Source organism: Lytechinus variegatus, chromosome 5 (genome assembly GCF_018143015.1).
Source record: "Lytechinus variegatus isolate NC3 chromosome 5, Lvar_3.0, whole genome shotgun sequence".
Taxonomy (NCBI): Eukaryota; Metazoa; Echinodermata; class Echinoidea; order Temnopleuroida; family Toxopneustidae; genus Lytechinus; species Lytechinus variegatus.
Window position 1 is genome coordinate 2,346,554 of NC_054744.1, and position 12,096 is coordinate 2,358,649.

Sequence of the window (12,096 nt, forward strand, 5' to 3'; positions counted from 1 at the left end):
TGAAAATTTGTGTATAAAACAAATGGAGGGTTGTCCACAAAATCCATTTTGAAGCATGTTTGCCAATTTGAGGATCCCCATAGAAAGTACAACAAGAATTTTTAAACGTCCATATTAAACTTGTTTTAAATTGTTCCATTCATTTTACTTTTTTTCAATAAGATTGCTTGTCTTCTTGAGTTTTGGTTTCCTTTTAAGCTTACATGTTACTTCATATTGTAGTAATGAAATCAAAAGAATAAACTGTGTCCTTGACATCGCTGACCTTTGAACCTTGTTTGCATTTTTTTAGGAACACATTGCAGATCTGTGATAATGTGACAACAACCTTCATTTTAAAGACTTTCTAATCAAACTATTGCTTGCTGCAACCACTCAAGTTTAGCTTTATACAGCAATTATTCATTTAGAAGATCTGTAGTTTTGTTGAAAAAAATATAATCAAATAATAGCCCTTATTGACAAGACATTTTACTATTTCCACTATTAAACTCTCACACATTTGTTTTGGAGTAATGGTCAATGGAATCAATGTCCCTTTGCCAAGTATATATTATATCATCACATTGCTTGTCATTAATGTTATTTGTCATTGTCAATGTCATTTTATCATTGCAATTAATGTCATTTTATCATTGCAATTAATGTCATTTTATCATTGCTATTCATGTCATTTTATGATTGTCATCAATGTTATATAAATCATTTTATCTATTCCAGTGCATGGTTTGATTTGATGTCTGTCATTCCGACTCGAGATGAGGAGCTGATCAGGGAGAGGATCTCCCAACCTCTAGTAGGCTTGTGTGCAGCCAAGATAGAGGATGATCATAAACAAACAATCACAGTGTTTCAGGTGAGAATGATTTTGACTGACTTGGGGGTTTGTGCAATGAGGATTTTGGTAAGTTTTACATTCATTTTGGGCACTTTTTGATGCGATTCCCAAATATGTATTACGCACAAGAAGGGCTCATGTACAGTATAAGCAACAATATCCCATGTTTATGGCCTAGAGATGGACTTGGAGCATTCTTACATTTCCATACTCAGTTATTATTAGAGATCATTTGCCAACATTTCCCTGATCAAGTTTTTAAAAAGCAAGAATGCAGGATTCTGGAATAAATGAGCATACACATAGACCCTTTTGGAATTAATATTCAAATAATATGTATCCTTGAAGGCATTAATAGTAAGAATTACATTCACAAAGTACATTAGGAACAGTTCTAACATGCACAAGACATAGCCGAGGGCGTTTGGATTGTTTCAAAGGAAACCAGTGTGTGTATATGTGGTCTTGAGCAAAATGAGAGTGATGTGGTTATATGAAAAACCACATGACATATGCTCTGGTGACAATTGCTCTGCCATAAATTCCAAACACAAATCGAATGATTAACTTCAACCCTGGTTTTAACACTATATCCTGTGGCCAGTATTCTGAACCCTGGTTTAAAGTTGTGGTTTGACTATAGAGAGCCAATTTGGGGCACAAATCCCTAATACCTGGTAGTACAAATTCTATATATTAACTCATATGACACCCAAATTTTTCATAATTGTCTTGGAATGATAACTGAAGTATTTTTCTTCCTTTTTCATTCGTTCATTTATTCAATTTTTCCAACAAAATTAAGAAGCATTAATTACAATAAATAAAATATGACATCAGAAAATACAAATGATAAATATTCAAGTAAACCAAATATATAGAATATGCACCTGATACAGAGGATAATATATCAAAAAAGTTGGAAAAATGGAGTGGTCCACTGAAAAGCAAGGCTTGTAGAGTGTGGACCACTCAAGACGAAAAAAGTATAACACAAATAACTATATATCTATACAAAATAGATAATGAAATAAAGATATAAATAATAATTATAACAAAGGAAATTAGAATTAAAAGATGAGCAGAGACAAAAGACAAAAAAAAGACATGAAAGCCAAACGCATTAAAATAGTAAACATAAGAAATATACAATAAAAAACTTTTTTTTTTTGCTCCCCATAATTTTAGCCAGAGATGCCAACCTTCCTGATTTCATCGGGAGGCTCCCGAAAATTCATCCCAACTCCCGCCCTTACGATTACCATCCTTATCCTCCCGAAATTACGATTTTTTTGCATTGATCAAATTGGATTGGAAGGACATGTATCATCTGCTAACTTTAGCATGTAGTAACTCCATTACGTTCGCTGCTACTAAATTCTGTGTGAAAAGTAGACAAATAAGGAGCAGCGAAAAGCTGGTGCATGTGATATGCCCAACGGGAATCCACTGTGCACCAGGCCGGTAGGCCCGGCTAGCTTTGCGAGGCGTGTGCGCTCGCGGCCACTGGATTTGTCGAGTCGTGCGGTGGAATATCAGTGTGTGATTTCGGCGTATTGATGGGTTGATATTGACACGAAATGGCAGAAAATCAACAAAAGAAGACCAAGAAATGGTCTCAGAAGTATAAGACTGAATATAGTCTCCAGTACCTGTGTGTTCGGAAGTTGGAAAGAGGAATTTACCATGCATTTTGCGCAATTTGCAGCGTGGACATTTCAGTTTAGCAGGGAGGTCGTGATGATAATTCAGAAGCACTTTCGTTCGGGAGCAAACGGCATAGGCCTACGGACATTGTATCTTTCGTGTCGCCCATCTTTTATGATGCGCCATGTAAAACGCATTTTAAATAAATCATCTGCAAACATATTTCATTCATCCGTTAAAATAAACAAATTATTTGTTTATAAAATGATGTGATATATCATGAAATTGTATAAGATTTGATATTAAAGCAAGCTAACGAATCTTATTCTTTATCATAAATTTCAGAAACACCCCACTTATAGTGTATCATAAAATATGGGCGACACGAAAGACGGTCCTTTGAAAGACCCTTTCGTGCAATCGGCCCCTATTGTCTTTATTTCACCAAGCAAGGGACCAGCGCTGAGCTTTTCTTTACTGGATTTATAGTGGAACATAACCTGCCTATAGCCGATAGTGATAATTCATCCTTATTATTGTTGTTGAACAGGTACTTCTTTTGTCCCCTCATTTTTTATTTACATGTGAAAATGCATATTTGATATTTTTAATGTTAAAAAAGTGGGATTAATGTTTATTTCAAAACATGTGAAATGCCCCAAAATAAGGGTCAGATTGCACCAGAGAGCATCTAGAAACCCCGGCCGCAAGGGTCGAGCGCTCCGCGCTCGAGATGTGCGCTATGCGCACATAATTTGGTGGCGGTTGCAAATCCTCCCTAATTCTGATTTCCAAAAGTTGGCATCTCTGTTTTAGCTCAGAGTTAGACCTTGGTCTAAGTTAAACCGGACTTCAGAATACGGGCCTGGCTATCCTAAACTTCCCCTAAATCTGACAGAAAACTCTATTGCATCCCTGGCCATATGAATTAACACTTAGAGTAATTGTCTCCGGAGCAGATTTTAAAAACCCTCATAATCTTAAAATCATAAGTCATTGATAGCTCTAGTTATTCGTACCAATTCAGTAGCAAATTTTTGTGTTAGCCAAAATAAATGACTGGTCACATGTTTGATTTCAGCCAATCACATGATTAGATCCATATCACCATTTTCATAATCTCTTTTAATGCTAATAAGATATTTGTAATTTTGTCTGTAATTATTTCTCCATTATGTCAGATCTCTGAAGCTGGAGATGTCTACCAGCAAGTCCTGAAAGTGAGCGACGACGACGACGAGTTTGACGAGTCGCTGCAGAGAGATAAACTGAGTGAACCTTGCGAGAGGAAATGCAGGGATTTTATCGACAGGCTCGTTGTTGCCAGTGACAGGAAGGAGGAGTGTGAAATCTCCCTCAAGAAGCTAAAGACCAAGAAGATTGTGAAAGGTATTGCAGAAGTTGTCATTCAGATTTTTACAAGGACACCATATCTGACTTATGCATAGTTCAAAGTAAAATTCAAATTTACTTAAAGGGGAATCCAACCCAAATAAAAACTTGTTTTTATAAGAAAAAGAAAAATCAGACAAGTTGATAGGTGAAAGTTTGAACAATATTAGACAAATAACAAGAAAGTTATGAATTTTTAAAAGTTGTAAATATTGGTAATCACTATACCCATGGAGACTTCAAATTGGCCGCTTATGTGATGTCATTGTGATGTAAGGCAAGGACTACTCTTCCATGTACTCCAATACATATTCTGGCTAAAATGTCATTTTCCCCAAAAGTTTCATTTCAAATTATATTTTTCTTTCATGAGGACATTAAACAACTACTACCTGGGTTATATTTAGATTACTGCCCCAGGGGAATGGGTACTTATAGGAGAAGACCACAAATTCCTGATAATAAAGTACATGGCTTATGAGAAAGTTGTCCTTGCCCCTTGTCATAATTTACTTACCCAGTTGCCAATTTGAAATCTACATGGTATTAGTGATCTCAATTTTAAAGCAGCTATAACTTTCTTATTGCTTGTTCGATTTCTTTCAAACTTTCACCATTCTGCTTAATTCATTTTTCTCCTCCCCAACACAACATTCTATGGCCAAGGCTGGATTCCCCTTTAATTCACATCCATTAAAAAGATGTAATAATATTAATACATACTATAAACAATTAAATAAAGAACAATAAATACATAAAAAAATCAGTTACAACTGTTCCTAAAAAAGAATAGTATTTTTTACGAAAACTAGAGAGGAATTATGAAAGTATGAGAGTAAAAGAGGTACAGTATATCATGGAAAAGTTTGCATCGGCATTGGATCTCATTCAGAAATAGATCTTGAATATTTTGTGTAAGGAAAAGAACAGTCCATGGTATTCAGATGAAGATACAAGTTACCGGTACTTATTGAAATGATTTGAATTAATTTGTCACGGCATAGAAATTGGTACGGTCATAGGTAGATCACATTGTAGTTTGTCGTACATCCGTTTCAAAATGTTAGTTACAGGCAAGGCTCTCTTTAATATGACACATAACTTGGCAACTGCTAGTCCAATGGCTACCAAACTTGGGTGAAAGATAAACTCTGAGTACCATCATGTTGCAGTGCTGTTAGAGGTCACATGGTGAGGTCAAAGGTCATTTTGAGGTCACATTGTTATAAGAGTATCTGCTTGACTCTTCATACAACTCTTAACTGGCAAATGTTGGTCCAATGGCAACCAAACTTGCATGATAGATGCCCTTGGAGTAACATCATATTGCAGTGCTGTTGGCAGTCACATGATGAGGTCAAAGGTCATTTGTTTGAAAAAATTATCTTCAAGACTGTTTTGAGATAAATAACTTTGAACCATTGTCTCTTTTTTAATGAAATGTTTGTCATTCATGCACAAGTGAGTTCAAAGGTCATTTGAAGTCAGACATTTAAGTTTAACCTTCAAGACTTTTATGTTAAATCATACTTTGTTAGAGATGTACTTGGGGAAATCTTCTTGTTATATGGTAAGGTGGGCAAGACACAGTCTTGTTATTGCTTTGTTCATATTTCTTTTTTTTTTTGTATATCCCAGAAATAGGGAAACATTTGAAAGTCAAGTCTGGGGGCTGCTGTATGTGCCAACCTGGAATGGTCAAATCACGCCACGGAAGCTTCTCTTGTATGCAGTGTGGATTGACGGCAGATCAGTCTAGCACCCTTAATCCATCTGAGGGCCTTCCAAGGGGTATTCTTACTCTGACAAGGGTAAATTTCTTTGCCTGTTTTCTGCTCAATTTTTTCTTGACAGTGAACCAGATTTGCAAAATAAATTTTTGTCTTGCCTGCATAGCAGAGCAAATGTAAAGGCGCTGCTTTTCCGACAGCGGTGGCGGCTACGATGTCAACATTCAAATCCTAATCAAGGTTAAGTTTTTGAAATGTCATCATTACTTAGAAAGTATATAGACCTAGTTCATGATACGTGGACAAAAGGGCAATGGTGTATCACTAAACATTCTGCCTGCGTTTTGGGTCACATGACCAAGGTCAAAGGTCATGTAGGGTCAATGAACTTTGGTCCTGTTGGGGGTATTTGTTGTATTGCCATCCTAACTTTGAAAGTTTATGGATCTAGTTCATGAAACTTAGACATAAGAGAAATCAAGTGTCACTGAACATCCTGTGTGAGTTTCAGGTCATATGACCAAAGCCAAATTGATGTAAATAGCGTGGATGTATCAAGGTAGAAGATCACAGATCATTATTCATATTTTTTCTCTCGCTGTTTATTAACTGAAGAAATTTTTGAGGGATCAACTTAAAATTTTCTGATGTATGCATGTGAGTAGCGATGATATGATTAGGTACTAGGTTTGAAATTCAAAGGTCTAAAGTAAAGGGGGATTTTACATGCATATAGAGATATCTTGTTCTCATGTTCAGTGAATAAATATTTTAGGGAGATTTTGCTCACGCGTGCATCTGGAAGTGGCAGTGATTTTAATTGATCTTGGAGACACAAGGTCAAAAGTAAAAGTTCATTACTTGTCAAATTTAGAAGTTAGATGTGTAGTGAAGTGAATGGCAGAGGCAACAATTTTTACTGCACACATTCAAAATTCATATTTTCACTTATTTTGTAACCATTTTCAAAAATCTGCTAAATCGCAATAAAGAATTAAAAAAGTAACATAAAATGTGTGAGAAAGGCATTACGGATTTACTGAACAGGGAGAATTAATTAATAGCTCACATTAAATGAAAATTAATTGATTGTATATTTATTATGCATTCATTCAGCAGAAGAAAACAGAATACCCAACGGTGTTGCATCTGAGAAGTGTAAGAAAGACTGACGCAGAACGTTGTACGCTCGGAAAGAGACTATGGAACATGTGGCATGCAGACGGGGAAACAAGTTCTAAGGTAAGACATGGCTTTATCAGTCAGCCAGAATAGTGTAAAATTGTATTCAAGGTAGTGTCAAACCGATGGATTTGACCCCTATTCTGAAGACTGGTGTTAAATGGGAAGTCCATTCCAACAAAAATTTGATGTTATTTCTTTAAAGGACAAGTCCCTGATAAAAAGTTGATTTGAATAAAAAGAAAAAAATTTAACGAGCATAACACTGAAAATTTCATCAAAATCGGATGTAAAAAAGAAAGTTACGTGTTGGGGTATTTGTTGAATTACCATCCTAACTCTGAAAGTTTATGGATCTAGTTCATAAAACTTGGGATATAAGAGTAATCAAGTATCACTGAACATCCCCTGTGAGTTTCAGGTCACAAAACCAAGGTCAAAGGTCAGTTAAGGTCAATAAACTCAGGCCATGTTGGGTTAATTGTTGAATTGCCATCATAACTTTGAAAGTTTATGGATAGAGTGAATGAAATGTGGACATAGCTGTAGTTGACAAGTCTTAAGTCACCGTTCAAATGTCATTTATGGTCAATGAATGTGTTATGTCACTATATGAATGGTGTTTTTGTGAATGATTATTTTATAGTAGCTTTCAAAGTTAGCACTGCTGCTGCTATATTAAATCGCGTAATGCAGGCAAGACTGCCAGAGGCGTTCCACTTATTTGGTTTGATTCTCAGGTAATAGTGTCCTTGGGTGGTATTCTGAGGTCATTTTATCTTTAAAATATTTTATTTTATCTCTTAAAATGAAATTGGTATTCTGAGATGAGATTTTATCTCTCAGATAAAATTTTAGATTTTATCTTGCGTATAAATTTTATCTTGCGTATCTACAGATGATACGCAACAACAATGCCTGCGTACACATACCCATCGCGTATCTGGCCATTGCAACGCAGATGATGTGCTTGCGCCCATGTTACTTTGAAGAAAAAATAAAATAAACTTAAAAGAGGGTAGAGGCTATTTTATCTCTGCGACGTTGATTTCACCAATATTTCTAGGAGAAATAACCCCAAATGGTGACATGAAAATGAAGAAAAATTATATATTTATTGAGAATAACACCTTTACGTTGTTCCTGTACAATCAGAGAGTATTTCATAAGACTTTTCTTGACTAATATTGTCTTTGAAATGATGCTTGAAAAGATGGGATAAAGACTTCGAAAAAAGATGAGAGTATTGTCCTTTTTGTTCCGTAAAGACGCGTAAGCGTATAGTGCAAGCGTATTTGAAGTCAATAAATTGACGCAATCTCACCCCTTTGCCACACCTCCTGGTGGAATGGATTTTAATTGGTTGAGTGATATGAGAGAGCTATAAAAGCGCGTTTCTAATTGGATATTGATTAAAAATAGGTGTGTCTTACAGAGATAAAATGAAGATAAAATGGTTCTCAGAATACCAATTCGGAGAGATTTTAAGGGTATTTTATCTCACTGATTTTAACGGAGATAAAATATTTTATTTTATCTGAGATAAAATGGATCTCAGAATACCACCCCTTGTTTTTCATAGATACAGATTCATGATTACTATTTCTAGTATCGTGTACATAATTTTTTGAAGAATGTTCAGAACATAATTTCCAGTATAATTGGGGTAAATAAACTGTTGGATAGCAAAGCAGAACATTTGCCAATTATGCAGTTACCTTATAATTTGAAGCATATGAGATGTTTTCTTTCCTCTAGACTGTGTAATTAGATTTGCCTTTTCTTTTTTCTTCTTTTTTTTCAGAGAGGGGCACATAAACTCATTAAAGAGGAAAAGAAAACTCCAAAGAAAACTGTTAAGCATCTCCAAAAGATTTCCAATGCAGGCAGCCCTGCATCGACAAATCATCGAGAGGGAACTTCATCAAAGATGCAGATTCAAGCTCCATCTAGGCATGTGCCTGACCAACCGAGGACCCCTGATTCAACGGCAGTCCAGAGAGCCTTGACACCAAGAAAGGTATCCATTGTCCTGGATAGGTTACCGTCATCCCAAGCAGATAGTGTGATGCTGAACGACGGACTCGAAGCTGAAGGACAGTGTCCTAGGGTCCAGGATACTGCAGGGGAACGGAAGAACAGGTTACCTGAGACAACAGAGAGTGCGATGCTGAGCGAGGAAACGGAAGAAGAGCTTCCCAATGTCTGGGACACCGCACAACCACGAGGACATTCAGCGATGGCTGCCGAGGACCGGCCTCCTTTGCTCCCAAGCCATCGGGACATTCCAGAAAGTCCATGCTCACTCTCCTCTGTAGACACTGAAAGACAGTATCAGAAAAACCAGCCAAAGCAGCAGGAGAGGAGTGAGCAGCGACAATATAACTTTGACACCAACTCACCAGATGAAAGTCCTGTAGAGAATATTAATTTGATCAGTTTCCTGAGAAAGCCAAAGAAGTCTTTGAAGAAGAAAGGCCATACCATGGGATTTTAGTTTAACATTAATGCTAGAAAGTCCATATTTAACTCTGTGTCTTTTTTATTTTTTCATATTTACTAAGTAATTTAAGAGAAATTTAGTCGTTTTTATTTTAAATATGATAGAAAAAGGACATCAAGATGCATGTATCTAACTCAAAAACTCATCCTATTGTTACAAATCTTCAGTTCATTTAAAATCAGTTTATTGCCAAAGAAGATCATGGGATTCTTAGCTTAGATGAGGCTGTTAATAAGATGTTATATGTCTATCTGATACCAGTAACCCAAAAATTTAAAATATTAACTTCAAATGAAGTTTGAAGGGCATTATACTTGAACCTCATTCATGAATTCAAGATTTGAGTTCACTTACGTTTTGACTGCAGTAAATTGTGTTTTGTCGACACCTGCTTGTCTTCCATTTGGTCTCATCCAACTCTAAGCGTAGTTCATCCTTTGAATATTTGGTCTACTTGTCCTTTACCTCATTTACCATTCTGTCTAATATCAAGTTAAGCTATAACCTTTTTTTCTAATATCAGCTTGGTCAAATACCACTTTGTCTAGTAGTGATATTGATGATCTTTAATCAAATTTTTATTTCAAGCTGCAAAATAATTTGTTAAGGAATTTGAAATTTTAACATCTAGATTTTAGACTAAATAAGCATTAGACTAAGTAGGAGTAAGATGAATTGGGTGTTTACCAAGAAAAGTGTACATATAGACTAATGGTAATTACACTAAATTCATAGTAGACCAAATAGGTGTAGTCCGTCCGGTGGTAGACCATCTGAATATAGACCTTATCTACAAATGATAGGAGGCCTCTCTTTAAAGTTTATATTCACTTGGTCTAAAAGCAGTTAGTTGATTTCTCTGATAGTCTAATACCACTTGGGCTTAACCAATTTGGTCTTCTTTCAATTTGGTCTAATTGCCATCTGGTCTACCCTGCACTTGTTCTAATGTGGAATGAGACCAATTTGAAAGTAAACAAAGCAGGGATAGACCAAAAGACAATTTTTCTTTCCCAAGGCACGAGTAAGAAAATAACAAATGCAGTTTTTGTTTCCACTGACATCAGTCAGTTGAGGGTCCTGTTTCACAAAAAAGTTACAGCTACTTTACCTTTACCATGGTATGATAGTTGTAACTCTTTGTGAAACAGACCCCCAGGATAATCAGGCCCTCTACTTTACTTACAGAAGGCCAAACCTAAATGGTGTTTCGTCATTCTAAAAAATCAATTTAAGCCATTGAGTATCCAAGGCCTGGGGCTCATTTCAGAAAAAGTTGCAATCAATCGCAACTCTAAAAATCATTCGCAACTCTAAAAATTTTGTGCAACTTTATTTTCAACCAATCAACAGCAGGCATTTGGGATTTGCGATTGATTTTTTGGCTTGCGTTTAAACGCAACTCTTTCTGCTATGGGCCCCTGATGAAATAATGAATTCAACATTGTTCTGCCATCTCTTACTAAACTCTTCTCATGCTATGTCAGTTATAATAACTACTTTTTGTTATAGAACCACTATGAACCACATGTAAATCAGATGCATTTATCTGGACAGCTTTTAAAGAGGCAATTTTTTTTATATGAAAGTAAGCATGAATTATTTCTTTGTGTAGTCAAATGTAGTTTAAAGTTTAACTGGTGACAGGATTTTTGTTTTAATTCATCTTGATTAAAATGATATTTTCCAGTAGCTTGTTAACTCAAAGAATAATTCCTTATTAAGACACTGTATTGTTCATGGAAAGATTTTAAGCAAAATCATTTTTACAGGAGTGTGCCTACGCCAATGTTGCAATTGTATGAGCAGTCATTGACTAATTTCTGTAATAAAATTTTATTATTCTGTCCGATGCATTAGTGAGTATGCTGTGAAAATGAAAAAGAAAGTAACCCATTCAGAATTTGTAAGGATATAGTTTTCAAGTTGAGTACAAACATTGCAGATATTTTGAAACAATTAGTTGTTTAGTTGTCAACCGTCAATGACCGTTAAGCACCCTACTGATTCATTTTCATTAGTTGAGTTTGAGCCTAGGATGTATTCACATGGAATATATTGTTTGAAATCTAACTTATTGAAGGTTCAGTAATCAATGAATATATTTATGTTATTCATTTATAATCAGTTTACATTGTGGAGGTCTAGTGAACCACATACTTTTCACTTTTAAATTTATTTATCTCATCCATAGTAAGAGTGTATTTTACACATTTGAATAAAAGCTAAACTAAAACAAAAATATCTGAAGAGTTTGTGTATTTTCAGGCTTGATTAAGTATATCAAGAGAATTAATATTATATACTATTATCTTCTTCCTTTGTTTATTATTACCCTTTTCCCTTACTCTACGGGGTTATTTGGGTTAACTATTGAGAGTATCTCTGACAGTAGGGGGATATGGAGCATGAAAAGGCATATTGGTGATGGTATTCAGACAGTATTCCCATTCTTGATGTAATATACAAAATTGCATTTTTCTTTCCTCTGAAAAATTACATGTGTATTATCAATTATGTACTTTATGCATGAAATCAAACCTATGATCCAATTCAGTACAGCACAACATTTTGGATTTTTTTTCTGATTTTCAATGTACTTTCTTGTGCTTTTATTTTGTTTTTTATTGTTTTTTCTGAATGAAATTGGTGACTCTATTATGAATACTGAAATCATGTTTTAGAGTTAATTTCAGACTTGCAAGTGGGGACTGTTGCATAACTTTTGAACTGCAAGACTGCATATATATTTATATTTCACTGAGCCCTGAAGATATATCTGCTAAAAACATTTCAAGATATTG

At 35.2% G+C, this 12,096-nt stretch overlaps 1 protein-coding gene across 1 annotated transcript in view; it reads left to right on the top strand.

The window, feature by feature from the left end:
• LOC121414803 overlaps window positions 1-10,575 on the top strand; it is a 36,172-nt gene extending 25,597 nt beyond the window's left edge. The window contains exons 15-19 of the mRNA XM_041607858.1: window positions 721-856; window positions 3,667-3,874; window positions 5,516-5,688; window positions 6,724-6,849; window positions 8,594-10,575. Of these exons, the coding sequence (XP_041463792.1) occupies window positions 721-856; window positions 3,667-3,874; window positions 5,516-5,688; window positions 6,724-6,849; window positions 8,594-9,286 (1,336 nt within the window). The 3' untranslated portion in view covers window positions 9,287-10,575. The remainder of the gene's footprint in view (window positions 1-720; window positions 857-3,666; window positions 3,875-5,515; window positions 5,689-6,723; window positions 6,850-8,593) is intronic.
• The last annotated feature ends 1,521 nt before the right edge of the window (window positions 10,576-12,096 follow it).